Source organism: Schistosoma haematobium, chromosome 4 (assembly GCF_000699445.3).
Source record: "Schistosoma haematobium chromosome 4, whole genome shotgun sequence".
NCBI lineage: Eukaryota > Metazoa > Platyhelminthes > Trematoda > Strigeidida > Schistosomatidae > Schistosoma > Schistosoma haematobium.
In genome coordinates this window covers 40,186,616-40,207,470 of record NC_067199.1, presented here as the reverse complement: position 1 = coordinate 40,207,470, position 20,855 = coordinate 40,186,616, and the positions used below count along the sequence as shown (strand labels likewise).

General features: G+C 35.2%; 1 protein-coding gene across 1 annotated transcript; it reads left to right on the top strand.

The window, feature by feature from the left end:
* Positions 1-3,046: 3,046 nt before the first annotated feature.
* ERLEC1 (Endoplasmic reticulum lectin 1) lies at positions 3,047-20,855 on the top strand. Its single transcript, XM_051216406.1, has 12 exons — positions 3,047-3,343; positions 3,378-3,620; positions 3,655-3,697; positions 3,733-3,767; positions 3,800-4,027; positions 4,887-5,051; positions 10,749-10,850; positions 11,989-12,234; positions 13,115-13,233; positions 13,703-13,780; positions 17,680-17,752; positions 20,275-20,855. The coding sequence occupies exons 1-12, from the start codon at positions 3,194-3,196 to the stop codon at positions 20,347-20,349; spliced, it is 1,557 nt and encodes a 518-aa protein (XP_051066994.1). The 5' UTR covers positions 3,047-3,193; the 3' UTR covers positions 20,350-20,855.

Here is a 20,855-nt window from a genome sequence, read left to right as displayed (position 1 = left end):
CGGTTTCAGGAGTTAGTATTTGTAAGCTTTATAGAATAGGAAAAAAGGTGGATTCCGAAAGTCCTCAGAAAAACCGCCTCCTAAAGGTTACATTAAACACGGTGGAAGAAAGGAACCTGATTCTAAGTAATTCACGTAAACTGATTGGATCCGGAATATATGTCCGTGAGGACCTCAGCCTAGCTGATCGTATTAAGAGAAGAGCTGCAGAAGCGGAAATAAACGAGCGTCGCCGAAACGGTGAAAGAAACCTCGTTCTTAAGGGTTTTCAGATTGTAAAATTTCGGAGCAAAACGATCCCCAAGCCACTCTGGGTGGCAAGGGAAAGCTCTCCACAGACTTAAAAGTGTGCTACACAAATGCTCGCAGCCTACTAAATAAAATGGCGGAGCTGAAGCCAGTGGTGGATAAAGAAAAACCGGGCGTTATCGCTGTCTCGGAAACTTGATTAACGTCAGAAGTATTAGATAGTGAAATCCAATTGACTGGTTTCATAACCAGTAGGGCTGATAGATTAAACCGAAGGGGAGGCGGGGTTATTGTGTACACGAAAAGTACCCTAACCATAAGATTAGCTGAGACAGTAGCACATGTTTCAGGGACATGTGAACTGGTGAGATGTAAGTTGAAATGCCGAAGGCAAGATATTGAAGTAGTTGTAGTTTATCGCAGTCCAGAATGTGTAGCAGATGATTTTCTCCTAAGTAAACTTAAGTCCTGGTGTAACAACGGTAAAAGCCTTGTAGTAGGCGACTTTAATGCACCATATATAAACTGGGTTAACTTGGAAGTAGGGTCATCCATATCGTCGTTCGACTCCAAACTGTTAGAAACCTCGATTGGACTAGCATTATTCCAACACATTAGAGATCCCACAAGATACGACTTAAGAAACTCTTCTTCTCTTTTAGATTTAGTCTTCACACACGGTGATGACGTTGGTCAAACGGCTTTTCTCCCACCACTTCGGAGAAGTGACCATGCAGTCATCTTATTCAAATTCATGGCTGAGATTGCTTGTCAAACAATTGCGCCGGCCCGTCCTAACATATGGAAGGCAGATATGCAGGCAATTAACTCCGCAGCATCGGCTGAGAACTGGGAAATTGACTCAAAGGCATCAGTACAAGAGGCATGGACTTTATTCAGGCAGTTATACAATCGGGTAACTCAACCATACATACCCTGGACTGTCCCAAAGAAAAAGAAACACGGACATCCCTGGATAGGGCGGGATATTCGACGCTTACTAAGACAAAAGAAGAAATGCTGGGATGTTGCCATCCGCCTTGGCACAGCAGGTACGATGGAACGCTACAGATCGATAAGAAACGAGTGTATAACTAAAATTCGGGAAGCGCAAAGAAAATATGAAATGCAGCTGGCAGAATCTGCACTCAAGCAGCCCAAGAGGATATTCTCGTACATAAACTACAGAACAAGGATGCATCATTGGATTCCCAACCTAATTAAAGTAGGAAGTGAATCTGAAATGATAGAGGAAGATCAGGAAAAAGCTGAGGTTATGGCTGACTACTTTGGGGCAGTTTTCACTCAGGAACCTCCTCTAGAGAAAGAACCAGACCCAATTACAGAGTCAACAAACCCGCTGCTCACCGTGGACTTCGACCAAAACGATGTGCTTAAGGCTCTTAGCACCCTAAACATGGAGAAGTCAACAGGACCAGATGAACTACACCCTAAAATCTTGAGACATATTGCCGAATATATCGCAGCCCCACTGACTGTGATATTCAAAATGTCACTTGACCAAGGTGTGTTACCTATGGACTGGAAGGACGCAATCGTCACTCCCATACATAAAACAGGTCTACGACAAGTTCCATCAAATTACAGACCCATAAGCCTCACCAGTGTGGTAATTAAAATACTGGAAAGAATAATCAAACGGACTATAACGGCGTTTATGGAAACCAATAACTTGCTGAACATGGCACAGCATGGTTTTAGAAAGGGTCTATCCTGTACAACGAGCCTCCTTATAGCAAGGGAGCTCTAGATTAATGCGCTAGACAACGGAAACTCAGTGGATGTTGTCTACATAGACTTCAGTAAGGCTTTTGACAAGGTGCCAACTAATAAACTGCTATTGAAGTTGGTAAACCTTGGTATTGCCGGACCTCTTTTAAAATGTATTAAAGATTTCCTAGTAGGTCGTAGACAGAAAGCAAGAATAAATTCCAAGTGCTCCATCTGGAGACCAGTACTTAGTGGAGTACCCCAAGATTCCGTCCTAGGTCCCTTTTTATAATGTATGTTAATGATCTTACAAGTATAGTACAGTCTCCAATGTTGTTATACGCTGACGATGTAAAAATTTGGCGAGTAGTAACTGGAGACAAAGACGCATTTACTCTTCAGGCAGACTTAAATAATATGATAAACTAGTCTAAAGAGTGGCTGATGCCTATCAACTCGGAAAATTGTGTCTACATGCACTTGAGGGATTCGAAGGTTAATACGTACAACATAGAGGATGTGTCATTACCCGTAGTCCGGTCTCATAAGGACCTGGGGGTGACAGTGAGCAATGATCTTAAGACGACAGCCCATTGCCGGGAGGTCGCAGTTAAGGGGTTTCGAACCCTCTGGGCTTTAAAAAGGACATTCACTAAGTTTGATACTACCATGTTCACCACAGTATACACATCCTTAGTGAGAACTAAGCGTGAGAACTGCGTTCAGGCTGCAAGCCCCTGTTTGAAAGGTGACTCGGATATTCTAGAAAAAGTACAGAGGGCAGCTACGCGTGCAATTCCGGAACTCCGGGGTTTATCATATAAAGAGCGGCTTGCAAAACTGAACCTCTTTACTCTGTCCTATCGCAGACTAAGGGGAGATCTAATATTGATGTACAGAATACTGAGGAATGATTTCGGACCTAACTTATTCTTTCTTTTTCTTCCCACCAGATCGGGACATCTCAGAGGACATAGCAGGCGAGTAGAAAAGCCAAGAACGAACAAAATACCCGTGGCATACAGGTTTTCACACCGAGTCATAAATACTTGGAACCTGCTGCTCGGAGCAGTGGTGTCCGCACCTTCAATTGACTCTTTCAAGAGAAGACTGGACACTCACAGAAGCATACTAGAAGAGGAATAACATAGGCCGTAGGCCTTCTGTCCTTACTACACAAATCTGAAATCTGAATCCGTGTTTATATCGGTCAATGCAGATGACCTGTATTATGTGTCAAATTAAACGTTTGTCCTATGCCCTGGCATTTTTATGTTTTTCATGTGTTATTGCATCTTACAATGTCACCGATGATATTATATTTGACTTTAAATGGCTAGGGGATTCTAAACAACCCAGGGAGGTACTTCTTGTTTTTTTATCGACGGTCTTGATAGAAAAGTGATGTTGTGAAAATAAGAACAACAATTGGAGAGGATTACGAATGCTTTATACCTATGTTATTCCATAACACAGAAGAAGACGAGGCCAAAAACACAGATTCGGTTGATGAGGAAACTCTGCTACAGCCTTTGTTTACGGAGCAACCGTGTAATGTCAGATCAGAGGCATATTGGAGTTATGAACTTTGTCATAATCGACATATAAAACAGTTTCACGAGGAAAGGAGATTGGAAAAGGTTTGTTTAGGAAATTTTATATGATAGAAAATAGAATCCTCTCGTCCAAGAATTTTACCTGGGACACTATTATCCAAGTATGTCTTAACATTACATGATATTAATTGCTTAGATCCTAAAATGGGGAAAGACCGACCAAGCAAAGACGTATGTCCACTAATTATTATTATTCCCACTAGAACCCACCAAGTACAGTTACTCTTGGGGAACACTCATATCCTTACTATGGAATCAATTATATTGATGGAACTTTGTGTGATCTAAATCAGGAGCATCGTACAGCAACTGTTATGTATATATGCCATGAAAGTGTCACTGGACAGATCGTTGATGTGTCTGAAATCCGAACATGTCAGTATCAAGTGGTTTTTGCCACGAAGTTTCTATGTTCAAACCCTCTGTATAAGGTATGTCTTACTAGTGTACCGAGTACTTACAAATTACACTTGTACAACTCTTGCTTCGGCTCAGTTTATCTTCTAGTCAAGTCTTTCTTTAAATAGAAGCCTAACGGTAGCTCCAACAGTAAAAATGAGTTTTGATTTTATTACAGCTAATACTACGTTTGCTGCTCACATTATAACAAGCTCGTGACGTCTCACCTCGATTTCGTTCACTGTGATACGTGTTTATGCATTCGGCTCTAAACACACTTTCTGTAAGGACTCGTTACCATACAGTTGTCTAAACTGAGGTGGGTGGGGATGGGTTCAAACCTGAAAGTTAGTAATTGAACGTTGAGTGCACCAACTGCTATACATGTACCAGGTTATATGTTGCGTATGACTGATTGTGCTAACCACTAAGTCACTGCACCATCAATGTACTTATTACTTTCGGTTGTAATGATCCGAGTAAAACGTTAGTATCAACGGATGTTTTTAGGGTTCAATATGTTGCAGTAAATTGGCGTACTCGTACTCTTTGAAAACATAATGGTGCAAACAGCTTAGAGAAGAAAAAAGTATAACGATGTCAGTTTTAGGCAGAATTACTTATTTAATGTCTTAATAAGGCTGTGTAACTAACATTTACTTGACTTTGATGCAGCCGGAGTTATGACAATAAAGTTAGGGACATTTTTGATAACGCTCACTAATAATATGCATACCTGTTACGTTCTCGTTGTGTAATAATATATTTTGTTCTATATACACTTGGTGTTCCTTCGAAATTTCAGTTGCGAAGTTATTTTTAATCATTTCAATAACTTTCAATATATATATCCCTTTGTGCACTAATCGTATTTTGGAATGGTCTTTTTAGCAAAAGCGTGCCCATACCAATCCAATTTCATGTCACTCAAAAAACAGTTCACCAAGTAAACCGTCGGCATTAGTTGCTTTGGAGGCAGAACGGAAAAAGTTTCAGTCTCGTAGCTTTACTGACCTAGCTGCCCTTCTTAGCAATGCTTTTAAATCGAAGGTTAAGGTAATTTAACAATTTGTTTTTATTTTCAATAATAAAGGAACTTAAATAACCTTGGTGTACCTGGTTCATGACTTTTATTAAACTCTATGTGGGTATCTTATTAGTTAGTTATTGAAGAAAGCATATATTTAAATTGGTTGATTGTTATCTAATAGCCATCGTGACACTGATTAGAGTACGTAAGATCAAAATTGAAATTCGGTCATTATACTAAGTAATGGATTTCCATGAATTATATTTAGTGAACATAATTGAGTAGTTGATCCATTCATTATCCGTTTGTCGATGATCATCGGCAGCAACTATCTGTTCTTTCAGATAATATTTCTCGAAATTACGGAAGTAGGAGTTAGTGTCGTGTTGGCAATAAGTATATTTTGTCATTATAGTGAAAGATAAAATCTCGTTCTTGTTCATAGAGGGAATTTTCGCACAAACGTTTAACGAGAAGTAAATTGTAATATGGTTGTATTTGCTCTTTATGTCATAGATTTAATTTTAATAGGTTGTCGCTAAATTTAATTATTCAACTGTCAAAGGACTTGGTATCCTTATCTTTAAGTTGCTTTGTTGTAATGATTAAGCGTAAATTAGATTCTTAGCATAATCATGATGAAGTGGTTATTTGCTTTCTAAAGTAAATGTTTATACAAAACTTAGTAACTTTTAATAGTTATTTAGCTAACTAGCTGCCGCAGTTGGTTCATAAGGTGAAAAATGAACGCTGAACGGAAAATTTGAGCATTGTTAAACTTTTAATGTTTCTTGAATTTTACTCAAATCCTTTCCTTTATTTTTCTTTGTAAAACTTGTTTTATGGGCGATATTGTCTGCAAACATTCTGTATGATAGATAATCTCGATTTAACTAAAACGTTTAGGCGTGAAGCTGTATTTCAGTGTGGTGTGGTTTTGAGTCATATGGCTTATTTGCCAAACTTTAAAGTTTGAATAAATTTAACAGCCTTATGGATGCTTTCTTGCTTTAGCTGTTCACATAACGTAACAAACTTTGTAGAAAGTGACAGGCAGATATTTATGTTACGTCATTGGACTTCAAGATCTTTTATCAATCCTTACTATGAAAAATTAATTAGCATAAACATTTAGCAATTCTGTGCTGAAATGTTTTAAAACTAGTGAGATACGATATAATCTATCATAATACAGTTGACTCATTTCTTAACACGTATTGGCAATAAAAGAAGTCAGTAAAATGTATCGAGAGAATTCCAAGAGTTTATTTCAATAAGCCCTATGTTAAAAGAGTACAATAGTCATTTAAGTAGCTTTTAATGGTAGACCGAAACATTATCTATGAACGATTTCCTTTCTGTCGTCATTAAAGGTAATTGATCACTTAATTTCAAGTACGATATTCTTGCCTTTTTTACAAGTCAACAATAGTGGTAATGTGTATGAAATCCCTTGAGAAATGTTACTTTGAACAGTTTTAACTAGCTAGTCATTATACATACTCTAAGACTCGAAGGAGACCCGAGTATGAAAAAATGCTTTATCTTAATTATTTTTGGTTAAATATTTATTTAAAATTATTCATTTACAGTTAATTGAAGTAAGTATTTATTGCATGTGCTTTACACAATGTGAACTTGTGTATTTATGTGGCCAAGTATTCACCACTTAGTGTCTGTTTAAAATAATACTAATACTGATAGTGTGATTTGATTTCCTAGCGTTTTCATTTTTGGATTGCACGATTATTTTTTTGAGAACAAAATTCATAGATTTGTGTTTTATGCACTCAAATTCCATGTTTTTTACGATACGACAAAATCTTAATCTGTTCACAGAGGTGTGGACGACGGACATTGGTAACCTTTAAAAAGTAGATATAATTCATAGTTTAATCCATCAGTTTGCATATTCCTGCTGAGTTGTGCTATAATTTCATTATTACTCTACCCGGATAGTATTTTATGACATAATTCTCGCTACTAACTTTACTCCATATTCCAATGGACAATGATGTTTTTATTGAGCAATAAATAATTTGAGTCATAATATTTACTTTGGAATTTTGTTAACTTTAAAGAAAACAGAAAAATATGTGTTTGTGTTCACTGAGCCACTTGTTTCAATCTTTCAAATGAGCGTATCGGAGTGTTAAGTTGAATGAACTGAGTTTGAGTTCTATGAAGAGTAGGGTTTTCTCAGTGGTTTAATGACGAGTCATATTATGTTAAACTTAGGTAATCAACATTTCACACTGATTTAAACCATCGAATATAAATCCCGACCGTTGTTGCTACCTTGACGTGTTGGTTGGACTTGCCTATCGTGATGAAGCAACCGAGCTATACTGGCTGGAACAACCGTTCCTCAAGGTCCTACCATGTCAGACAGGTCGGTTGAAGAGCGATAAGACTAAAAGCAAGGCTGTCCACTTTCTCCATTTTTGTTTAACTTCATCATAGACCTATTGATGGAAATAACATTCTCGTCTACTGAATTCTTGGGTATTGATCTCCTTCCAGGAGGTCCACTTATCGACTTAGAATACGCAGATGATATAGTCCTGTTTGGTGAAGACGCTGACAAAATGCAGAGTCTTCTGGTAGCACTGAGCAACAATGCCAGAATGTTTGGAATGCGCTTCTCTCCCTCTAAATGCAAGTTATTGCTTCAGGACTGGTCTGCGTTAACACCTGAACTAAGGATAGGGAGTGAAGTAGTCGAACGCGTCGACAACTTCACTCATCTTGGAAGTCTGATCAGCCCTAATGGGCTGGTATCAGACAAAATCTCAGCACGGATTCGAAAAGCTCGCTTGGCTTTTGCCAACTTACGTCACCTTTGGCGAAGGCGGGATATCCGTCTATCAACAAAAGGACGAGTATACTGCGCGGCAGTCCGTTCTGTTTTAATTTACGGCAGCGAAACATGGCCATTAAGAGTAGAAGACACTCGTAAGCTATTAGTATTTGACCACAGATGCCTTAGAAATATTGCTGGCGTCTGCTGGGATCACCGGGTAAGTAATAGTGAGGTTAGACGCAGGGTATTAGGTAATGATGGTAAATCAGTTGATGAGGTTGTGAGTCTTCATCGACTGAGATGGTTGGACCACGTGTTACGTATGCCTGAACACCGATTACCACGACGTGCAATGCTATCCGGTATTGGAAATGGTTGGAAGAAAGTCAGGGTCGGTCAAACGAGAACGTGGCATCAGTGCTTGAAGTCACTAACTTCTAGTCTGATCCATGTTGGTAGATGCAGACTACTTGGTTGGGGTCCGCGTGACTATCGTAACTAATAGTTGGAGACTGTGAGTGACATGGCTAAGAATCGATCACAATGACGTAGGTGTATACACTCTATGTTTTCCCTTAAACTAAGAGATTAAAACCGCTTCATATCTTTCTTTCTACGAACTAATTCTTTCTTCCTGTACTATCCCCTTATTACAATCTTTCTTTTATATATTACCACCTCTGATTTAACTACTTTTATGAATCCGGTGTCCATCTTGTTGTTTTAATGTTGTATGTCAACTTGGACCGATGCATATATGTGCCTGGTCCTACGTTGTTGCTGACTGATTGAATATATATAGTGAAGTTTAGATAACATCGTTAACTCCTTATTTAGTATTTTTACAGTTCTTATAGTATATATATATATAAAGACAGGCATAACTTAAAACGTTTCATATAACCTCACAGGTTCGAGTTGGCCTTTTTCGTGGCAGCACAGAAAAATAACATCCATAAAATGTAAATTCAGCGAATCGGATCAAAGGGATGTATGTCAAGCAAAGAATAATAAATAATATGCAGTGAAGTGTTTAAGGTTTCAAAGAGGCTCAATATTAGATCAATCTTAACCCACTTTGATATATTCTAGACGAAGTCACTCATACGCCTTAATGACTTATATTATCATGTGGACTCCATTTAACAAGTCTTCTACTTCCCTGTTACATGAGCCATGGGTTATCGACTTTGTTTACTGGTATCGTTCATTATTGTAGCTGCTTTTAATTCCTTTTCCAGTTATGTCGGGGTCCCATATGTCTAAATTGTTGTGACTTTATGTCCAGCTAGTTATCACGTGATTTATCCATCAATCAAAATACGACTTATACAATTTTAGCACTGTGCGAAACCAATGACGTTCGACCGGTATGAGCAGCCTAGTGTCCTTATTGGTCCTATGTTCGCCTAGCCCGTCCACTTCAGTCCAGAACAACAATACCAGCTTCCACTATGCGAATCCTATATTTCAAGCATACTGGGTTTATATGACAAACAAACAGACCGCAACGCAACATAAAATAAGAAATAACATTTGTACTCAATAAAGCCAAAAAGTGGCTGTGAACGTGGGAGACAGTAGTCAATAAACTGAACATAGCTTAAGAACAGTAAATCGTACAATAATAAATTATGGGTCAAAATAAAGCTTATAACAAGAAAGATATAGATATACATAATCTAGTTAAGGAATATTTATACCATAAGAATATATAAATAATATTAGTCCACTAATAGGTCTCAGACGTTACTCGTAATGTAATCTTCACTAGGATATAACATAAATCAATCTTGAAATTCGCGTATCGATTAAAATGACTTTCACTTTATTAACTTTCAATGCATTTTCATTGTATTTCTTAATCCACTGTCATTTTGCACTCAGTAATTAATGATCATTTAATGATTGAAATATAATTTGAATAAGCTTGAGTGTAATTGAATTATTATGGGGTATCATCAGGAAAGCTTCTATACAAGCTTGAACTTCTTGCTCCAGTTAGTTTTTAGGGAAGAAGAGGATAGCAGCGGTTTCGTTCATTGTATTAAATTCGGAGTTGCAAACAGTTAGATTAGTTCAAAAATGTATCAGTCCTATTTTCAACAGCATCTTATATTTCCATCGACATGTTAATACATGACCCAGGTACCATGCCATTTGTAAATTTACCGATTTAATAGTTTACTTTGCATCATATAGAACTTGATGTCTAAACGCAACATTGCTCAAACGGTTCCACCACCTGTTAATAATGCTTAAGTGAACAATTTACCATCCAATCAACACTTTTACAATATATTTTGTCTTAACTTTAACTAATTTTTACTATTTTCCATCTCGGTTTTCTTTTATTTTGTCTCTGAGTGGTATAGTGTAACTTAAACTAAATGCACTCATATGAGGGCTGTTCATTATATGACTCAATAATTTTAAGATCTTAGTTTTTAACTATCGTGTCATAACTTTGCATTACTCTGAGTTTACTTCAGTTTGATAAATCGAGTATTATTTTTAATTTACACATCAAATTTATAACTCATTGCACCAACACATCATATTCCAATCGTTCACTTGGCCAATGAGTGTTTGTTCTCATTCAAGTAGGAATATACATACATAATTGCTACACCATAAAATTTTAATTATAACTTTAAAATATTAAATTCGGACCCCATGTGATCTAGTCATGTAGTTCTTGTGTGCTACACAGCCTAATCATCATAGATCCACTTCGATGTACGTCTATGTAGACTTACGATTTTGAAACGACCGGACTGTGGATGTGAAACAATTATTTTCACTAGTTCTTCTTTAGCTTTACACCGTTCCTAATAGGTGTTTCTTTTATCAATTATGTACTTATTTTTCTACAAAACCTGACAGATACATATGTTTGTTTGGAAAATAATCTTTTTAGATCAGTGCAAAACATGGTAAAGATGTGCTTTTTTACCAAGTAAACCCGGCTGAAGATCCTGATGATGAAAGCACTTCTCAGGTCGATAATACAAAAACTAATGTAAGTGATTTGTGGATTCAGTATCTTTTCTACATGAATACTGCTTTCTTTTTAAAAAACTTTCCAATAAATTTTCATAGTTAAGATGGTATGATAGCTGAGATTACCTAAAGGACAGACTACTGTTGAGTTATATTACAGATAGTGTATTACTGATATTTCGAATGTGATTTCCATTATGAAATAACATAAGCTGAAGAATTATTGTAATTTCAACTTACTTGTTCATTGGTGTTATGCTAGTTGTAAAACTTAAAGAATTTGAGTTCGATACTGTGTGAAAGGTTATGAGTATCCATCGCTGTTAAAGATTTGGAAAAACTGTTTGACGCCTTTTGATTTATAATAGTTCTTCAGATTATGTCAGATTTTGACATAAATTACAACGGATCAATCACTAAGTAGCGACTAATATCATGCTTGCTTAATTGTTTGGTGCTGATAGATTTTTATCGACCACGCTTAAACCTGTCCACTAGTGTGAGTGACGTAACTTTTCGTGTATTATGCTGAGATCTTAAGTGGTCAAATATAGTCGGTAGAAGACTCTGGATCAAATCACAACTTGTTTTATGAAATTCGATCAGCTCTGAAGAACTAGACAAACACGGCGCTAGTCACCACTCAATGATCAGTCAGTTGTAAATGCTTCAGTCCTCGAAATAAGTTGTTGGCGGAATAGCTCACTAATAATGTCTGAGACTACGAAACTGGGTGAGTCGAGTTCAAATCTCACAGTGAGTATCAGTTTTTTTAGTATTCCAGGTAAGATGTGCTGAAGAGTCTCATAAAGTATGAAATATAGGTTCATGATTTCCTACTGACTACCTCTACCCCTAACCATCTACGTTAAATCTACCTATACACAAAAAAGCTAAATTTCTTGAGTGGAATAACCATATTGTATTTCACTCAGTTGACTAATAATTGTTATTACTGAATTTTATACGATTTAGTGTTTACTATCATTGCACCAATGTGCTTCTGATGCAAATCCTTGGAAGTTTTAAATATCCATAACTTTGTCCAATTTAATTATATGTAACTAGCTTCTATCATCATATAATGGTTTTGTAAACTATAGGTTAATCTGCATTCCATTATACGTCCATTATCCTATCTTTTTTTCTTTACTTAGGTCAATGATGATGCTAAAAATAGTCACGATAGTTCAAGTTTTTCTGATTTAGATGTTGTAAATCAAGTGTCGTCTAGTTTGAAAACACCATCATCAACATTACCTAAGATTAACCCATCTATAATGAAATCTGTCAATGATAATCAGGTTATGGAATTTCTTCAAGGAAAACTTTGTTTAACTGGTAATTTAGGTTGGTGGACATATGAAATATGCTTCAACAAGTTTATAAGACAATATCACCTGGTAATTTTTGGATTATCTTCTTTTCATAATTGTTTTTTTTTAACTTTTAACTTTTCGTTTTACTTAAAACGGCCGTCTAGTGTTTCCAGGTTTTCCATGGTGGTCTAGCTTCAACTGGCTCATGTTCTCAACCACTGAAATAGTGGTTATGTTATTCTATTGTTTACTGATAATTACTGATCAGTAAAAAGAAAATTTGCATATAAAATATTAATTTTTCCATAAAAGTTGGTTGGGGAACTGGGTTAAGAATGTTGGGTGTGTAGTATCGATAAGTAGTTGAGTCCTCTCTAACAAAAAGCAGACTATAAAAATATGGATAAGTAACACCCTAACTGTATAATATCTCTGTCATGAAAAATTTTTCATAAATGATATAGTCTTACGATTGTTGACCGTTTTAAGTTAAGCATTTTAAATGTGAGGGAATCTGAAAAGTTGGTACTTTTTTCATTTGTGTTGTTTGTCTGAATCTCCCCATTGATATTTGAATTGCAATTGATTTGTCTCTTCTGGCATATGTGCATGCTGTGCACATTTTCTCGATATTGCTTCAATTCACAAGCGTTATAAGTAGAGATGACTGGTGGCTAGCAACGAAATTTAGAATGCGCGTTTCGTCTTATTTGGGACTCGCAGCTCAGCAGCTAAGTGAACGATACGATGGAGTTCGAGGCAGACGCTACTGGGTTCAAGTCTGTGGATGGACAGTGACTTCGGAATGCAGGTACATTCAGTCGACGAGTTCCAAATAGGACATAACGCGCGTCCCCGATTCCACTGTTACCCATCATCCATCTCTACCTGTTATTACTACGTTTTTTTATGTCACTAATATATACTGACTAAATATTCTTTTATTTTCGATTCACTGTTATAGGATGCAAATACAAAAAAACTTCAAGAAATTCGTCTTGGCCATTGGGATTTAGACGCACATTTAAAATGGTTTGAAGAGAATAATGTTAAAAAACAAAAATCTTCCGATAGCTCTAATAGGTAATAAATATCTGTACTTCTGATTTCACTTGTTTTCATCGAACCTTTATTATCATTATATAGGGTTTTGTAGAGATTATTGAATGTTATTGCGATCACATACTTGACTCAAGTTAAAAAATTTTGAAAACTTTGGGGTACTGAACAGCTTTTTTGGTCCTTGTTTTCAATGGTTGTTTATCTAAGGTCAGTTCGTGATCTTATTAACATTCAACAATCTCCACAAAACCTTAATAATGACTATGACCAGTTGGCATCACGAATTGACTTGAATCAGGCATTCATTGACAAATAGGGTACATTAAAAATTTGTTTTGTTCTAGTATGCAGCTCTTCAGGAACTCTTACCTGTGACCTCATAGAGGACCGAACTCATACCCTTCAGGTTTTGTGACATGCATTAAACCTTTTGCGAATTTACTTGATTGTGCTTTCATTTAGTTACTTTTATACTGTATTTATTTTACAGACAAATTTCACTATACTATGGTCAAGGTGATTTGTGTACAGAAACTAACAAACTTCGAGAAGTTGTGGTAAAAATGAAGTGAGTCTTTTCGTAAAACTACTGTTTATCTTTATTATGTTCTTGTATTTTTTTGTGTATACTCTCAGACGCATACGTACAATACACAAAGCTTCAGTAAGATCTAACTTTGTATTCTGAAATGTTGGTCAAAGTAACCGGTGATTGTCCTATATGAGAAGACAGGCATATGTGGCTACACTGAATGAAAGAGACTATCTCATTTCTAAACTTAGTTTCAGTTTTGTTCCACTTTGACTTCTCCATCTGTTGACTGTTTTGTATTGTGTATTATTAATCTCTTATTGCGACCTACATCTGGTTTTTGATCGTCAGTCGCATAATGAATTCGTGTGTATCATGTGGTTGAGTGTCGTAATCTCTGTTAATTTAGTGTTAATCTAGTCTATTTTCTTAGTCCTACTGAACTATCGATTTTCTAGTATAAATTGCTATTACCAGATCCAATTCTTACGAGTACAGCAAATACTTGTAAATTTTGTCCTTGATATGGCTAAATACTATAAGATCTATTGATAGTCAGTTCGTTTTAATTCCTTTTTTGCGAGATCAGGGAATAATTTATCAACTTTTTTAAATGTCAGATGAGTTATGCTTAATACGGTTTCAAACAGGATCATCATTAAATTAAGTGGTCCGACTCACACCTCAAGGTACTCTCGGGGTAGTGGAACCTAATCCCATGAGCTAGTGTGAGAGGCTAGGTGGAGATCGGGCTCAACCCCACTCTATCATAAATTTGACTACTTTTTAATAAAGACTTATGGGATGCGCAGAACTGGAAAAATATGTTATTTCTTTTTGTGTTGGACCGGATTATCCCTAGGAATACCCATCAGGTTTGGGACAAACCGGATCAATTGCCATAAATTATGCCGTAACCACTGCACAGGGTTGAAAACTAAATTTGTTTGTAGTATTGAGCGTGAATGAGCTGATCGTCAATAGACAAGTTTTAATCCAATGATTTGAAGGCATGTACTTCATTTCCTACTATTACTGGGCTCCGACTTGGTACAACAAATTCAAATCCTATCCATATCTATGTGTATACTAAGAGTGTATAGGCCTCTGTCTATGCATTCTATTTATTCATTTAACGTATGCTTGCGACCTCGAACATCTATGCCTATGTGTGTACCTTGAAATTTATCAGTCTTTGACTTTTATATTCTATATGCGTATATAACACATACTTACGATGATTTTTACCCACATTCTATACTGGTGTACAAATTATTACTCTCTGCGCTTTTTTGTTACAAGTTTTTCCGATAGGAAAGTCTAATGCAACTGTGCAAAAACTCAGACTAGTAAAGTGTCCATTCGCTTTACAAAGTATAGTTGTGTTGAAGCCCCTAACTATAACACGAATTATTAACGTGTCCATGTGCTTTACTTTCTCCAGTGCTCCAATCTCGCAAATTTTTATTAAAGCTTTTCTTTTTTCCTGAAACGCCAATCGCCTTTACAACTTATTTTGTCAGGATTAATTAACTAACTTATTAGCATTGCTTTTTTCGGATGTCGAATGATTGAAGCGACAACTGGTAAAAAATAATTATAATCAATATTGCAAAACCTACTTCGTAACTTAAATGAGGCTTTCTTTAACATCTATGCTGTATAAAAAAGTGGATGAGCTATGATCACTCATAAACAATGTGTGATCTGACATAAATTTCCATCGATCCAAGTTATCATACTTCATATCAAACCATTAGGCCACACAACAGACATTCGAATCACATTTCAGTACATGGATCTATACTTCGTCCTAACGAGCCATAAATAAAAAATTTATGTATGGTACTTATTTAACTTTCCATGTAAAAAAAACTCCATCAGAGGTGTTTCGACTGTAACACTGAAAATGACGAACTGAAACATTTTAGCTTCCAGAGAATAAGTATGGTTCATACTGAATAGTATATTAACTTGTGTAATGTTTCCGTATTGTATTATTGTTCTTATTTTTCATTTGTTATTGTTCAATCTGTTTTACGTTCTCTGTCCTTATTCATTTCCCTTCAACTCTTTTCCATATTGTTTTATGCTACTTATTGATATTCAGTAAATAGTTGTATTCCTAGCAATTTCTACGCTTATGTTGTAATACAAGTTTGTCGTGTAATATTCTGAAATATTTATTTGTACTTATAACATTTATTGTATTTATCATTATAATTACTTTATATCAATCGTTGTAGCAGTTATTCTCAATTTTGTTCAATCATTTAACCCTTGTTTAAACACAATAGTTTCAATATTGCTTGCTCTTAGTTCAATTTTTGCTTGTTGATAGATCGTTATCATGATTAGACACAACCCAAGGGCTGTCATGTTGTACTTATTTAGCCTTTTTTATTTCAGACAAAAGACGCAGTAAACGCTACAAACACCTCAAAAGTTGAGGTTTGTAACTAATTTTTGTATATTATTCGATAAAGAATCGTTACTTTGTGAACTTCGATTTCGCCCATATCTCAATTGGACGCTTCGATAGATTCAACAGTTATTTTGTTCAAGAATATTCAAAATTTGTTTTTACAGTTATTCTACATTGAAATCAAATGTAAAATTACGTACTTATAGGATAATTGATAGAAAATCTGTAGCTCTTATAGATAATTTGTTGGTGTTGATTCGTTTAATCTTGATAGTTTAATTGTGAACTTCCACTGCTATTCTGCACAACATCTTCGCCTACTTGAAATAGGAAGTTTTTGGAATTTATTGGTTTATACTAGTGCCTTCAGTTATACAATTCTCTGTTTTGTGCGTTTTTAGTTATATAGTGGTAGTTGCTACTGTCCATTCACTCAAACCATGAGATATCATTAAATAAATTTAGGAACGTGGTCTTTTGACCATAGAATCCAAGAGACTGCTTGTTGTGGCCGTTCATTCCTGATGTTTTTATGAGTACTTTACGCTGTATTATCTCCTCGCACTTCAAACATTACCGTCGGAACCAGAATTCTACGTGAAAAGTGGAGATGTTCTAGTTTTAGCATCATTTTTTTATAACCCGTTCTTTCGTTTGTGAAAAAAAACAGTAGCATTTAGGGTTTTGATTACTCTTAGGGAACAACTTGGTATCACTATACCATAACACTGTCAGTAGTGCGGGTTATCCCTCAATACTTAAACTGACTTACCTGGTATAGTAACCTCATATAGTATAAGTATTCCAGTCAACTTAGATTAACTGCTGTAATTAGTGGTATGATGGGCAAGTCTTAACTCTGTTGGTGAGTTATTGATTTAAAAAAAAACTTAATGACCCGATATCTGAATCCAGTTATATCATATGATGATTGCTGTCGAAATATTCATCCCGGTTTCCCTCGTTTATAATTATCGACTTAAATCACGTTACGGATTATCCGAGTTAAATAAGTTAAACACGAGAATGGATTTTGAATTCATATATTTCATTCAATCGTTCACCCAAACAGACAATCAGAGAAACGAAGCAAAGCGGAACGGATTGGAGAAGGCATGTGAGCCCACTCGTTTTGATCAAGCTTGATCGAATATTTATATTTAGACAAAAAATAAGTTACAGACACGTAATGAATAGGGTAGGTAGTTAACACACACATACGATCATATAAAAACAGTCAGGGCTTATAAACGAATAAGTGACACGGTCAAAATGTAGTTTGAGTAGAATGAATAAATTGAACTGTTCAGAAGCTAGAATAACTTAATTGGGCTTGACATAGTTATCAGCCACCACAAACATTCTATAATCACTTGTTTGTTATCTAGTGGAAACAGAACTCAAATATAGTATTCTCATATTAATATCATAAAAAATAAAATATTGATTGTTTTTATATATGTGTATGATGTACATCTTTTGAAATTTCTTGTTTTCGAATAATTCCTAGATGTTTACATTCAACAAGTAAAGATATTTACTTGTCATTCTCTGAGCCCACAAAGTGTATATATTCAATGTCGGTACGTTTAATGTTCTTATTTCTTGAATATAAACTGATCAATTAGTTATTTGTTTTAAATGTACAAACTAAGCGTTGTATTACTCAATTAGTTCTTAACAAAAAACTGAAATGAATGTAATGAATGAACTGATGATTTTTTTTGATGAACTACTACACAAATTTCAATCAAATAGATTTAAAGAAAGATAGGATCCCATTTTGTAGTTAGTTACTAGTGTGCACATGATTATTATTGTTATTACAGGTGTATCGTGGAGATTTTTGAATTCCCATAGATTACATCGCTAACTGACTTTAGTCAGACAACCAATAAAATTTGGGAAGCAATAGATAGCTGTTTCGTCGTAGTATAGGAATCCCTAGAAGTTCTCATTCACGACCCACCAGGGATTGAGACCAGGACCTTCAGTTACGCGGTCATCGCCTAACCTCCATACCACTGAGCCATCATTCAACTCTTGTTTAACTAACTAGAATCAAGTGGTGATATGATCTATGAAAGCTCAACAATCTCCATAAAACGCTTGTACAAAAAAAGAATGCTTAATCGAATAATTGAATATATTATGTAATTAGTGTCTTCATTTAGATATATACAAAATGCTTAAACAAGGTAGTATCTTAATGAGTCACTTATCATCAGATAAAATATAATTGGCGAAGAGATGAAAGAACATAGATCACAAAGTTGCTTATATGGCTTCAACATAATTTAGTCATATAAAGACAGAACATCTCAAAACTAATTTCATTACTTTTGATATCTTCATATCCTATGTGTTGTGTTCAAAAGTTTCAAATTTCTAATACATGATACTAATGTAATTTGATTATCAATTTCTGTATGTTACTTGAATTAATAAAATGATGTTTGAAGTTATCATTAACTGGAGATATATTAAATAAACCATTGAAATGGATTTCCGTTTTTATATTTGTTGGAGAGATCCAGAAAACTCCTTGAAAAAAAAGCCAAGAAAGGCTCTAAAAACACTGGGAAGCATCTTATCCAATCACCATTCATTAGAAGTTTTGCACAAAATTTCTAGAAAGTGAAAAATCACACATCAAGTTTCTGATTAGATGATTACTTATACGGCTACTGTTTTTAGTAGCATTCCAGAATTTTCCGGAAATTCAAAGACATCTACAATACCATAAAACCCCTAGATTTTCTGTATATAAACGAACCTTTGGAGTAAATCGTTTTTTTTTCATATATCGCAACTTTATTCTCGTCTTCAAGCCGCTGTGTAGATTAAGCGTGATGGTTAGTAGAAGAGCTTAGCAACCGAATCTAGTATTCAATTAGAAGACTTATCAATTTATACATACAAAGATCTGTGGCTTTAAGGTTCAATTTTTTTGAAATGTTTTTCAGATAGAGATGTTTCTGATTTGCATTTAAATCATTGTTAAGTGTGACTGATATTATCTCTGAATCAAAAAGTATATTTAAATGTTTAGTAGTATGTTAAGAATTTAAAATTTGTAGTAATTGTACATTACATAGGTATAATTATCATCATAAACTGGCATCAACTAAGAAATCCATTAAAACGAAAACAGTGAAGAAAGGCATTTCATCCTATCATTTTAGGACTTTTCAATAGCATTTATACAATCGCATCAGACGGAATGATTTAAGATTCTTAGATGTCCTAGTGAAATTTATATAACTGTGAATTATCTACGATTGGATCCTGTTGGTCTTTGATCTTCAATTTTAAGTCAGTTTGAGATGTGACATTTCATTTTAGGACTTTGTAAATCTGTCCTAAAGTTATTTACATTATTGAGGCGGTTACTTACGCCTGTTACTCCTAATGAAGCATAGGCCGCCGACCAGCATTCTCCAACCTACTCTGTCCTGGGCCTTCTTTTCTAGTTCCATCCAATTCTTGTTCAACAATTTACTGAGGAATTAATCATTATTTATTCATTTAGTTTTGTGAGCATTTTATTGAACTGTCATTTATGAATTTCATCAGTTTTAAAACAACTATTGATTACCAATAAAAATGTAACTAGGCAGGATTAGGCAAATGTACTTTAATAGTTGTGGTCATGAGTCAATTGAAGCTAGACCAGCATGGAAAACCTGAAAGCACTGGACGGCCGTCGCTTCCTACTCTGAGACTCCTCAGCAGCGCGCATCCACGATCTCGCTTCTCGAGATTCGAACACAGGACCTGTCAGTCTCGCGTTTGAGCGCTTAACCACTAGACCTCTGAGCCAGCCGAGATTACACGGTGTTAATGTCTAAGTTCAACCAATTCACGAAATTGAGCAACATATCCACCATTGTCATCACTGAGTTACTATCTTACAATTAACCCGATTGAACTCCATTGGTCACTGCTTCTCATTAGACCTTCAGGATATACATCTTGAAGCCAGTCACTAGTGAGTATAATATACTTTATCCTCATTTTGACCTTCACAACGTTATGCATTCATGACTTGAATTTCTATTCCTCACTAAGTTTTATTTTGTTTTTTACCTTTATTTTGTTTTAGGTTGAAAGTTCTGTGTTTTGTGATTTGATTCCATTGGCTGATGAGAATGATATTCTCCCGTTAGATAAAGTTTAATTTAAATATCTGGATTATTATCGATGCTGTTAATATGTGGGGGGTAATAAAGAAAACATTGTCCTTGTCGTTATTATTATTATTATTATTATTACTGTTATTCTGTTTTTATATATTTTCCGTTTATTTTTTTGGCAAACTTATAGATTCTAGTGTCTATTTAGATGTACACCTATGTACTCCACACACACACACACACCGGCCTTATAACCTTTTCTTCCTTTTTTTATCCATTAACTTTTCTTAATCATTTTGTTCTATTTTAAAATTGCACCATTTAAGTAACAATATACTTATAACCTAAGAGCTTTCACTTTGTTTATTTCACTTCATTTAATTAACATGACATATTTCTATTTAATTTCATGATATAAAATATAGTAGTTACTTTTCTTCTTTAACAACAATTTATTTTTATTGATATATATTGGTTGATTGTAACCAGACTCAACTTTGCTCTGTTTCACATTGAAATATGTCAATAATTAAAAATTATAGTCTTTATA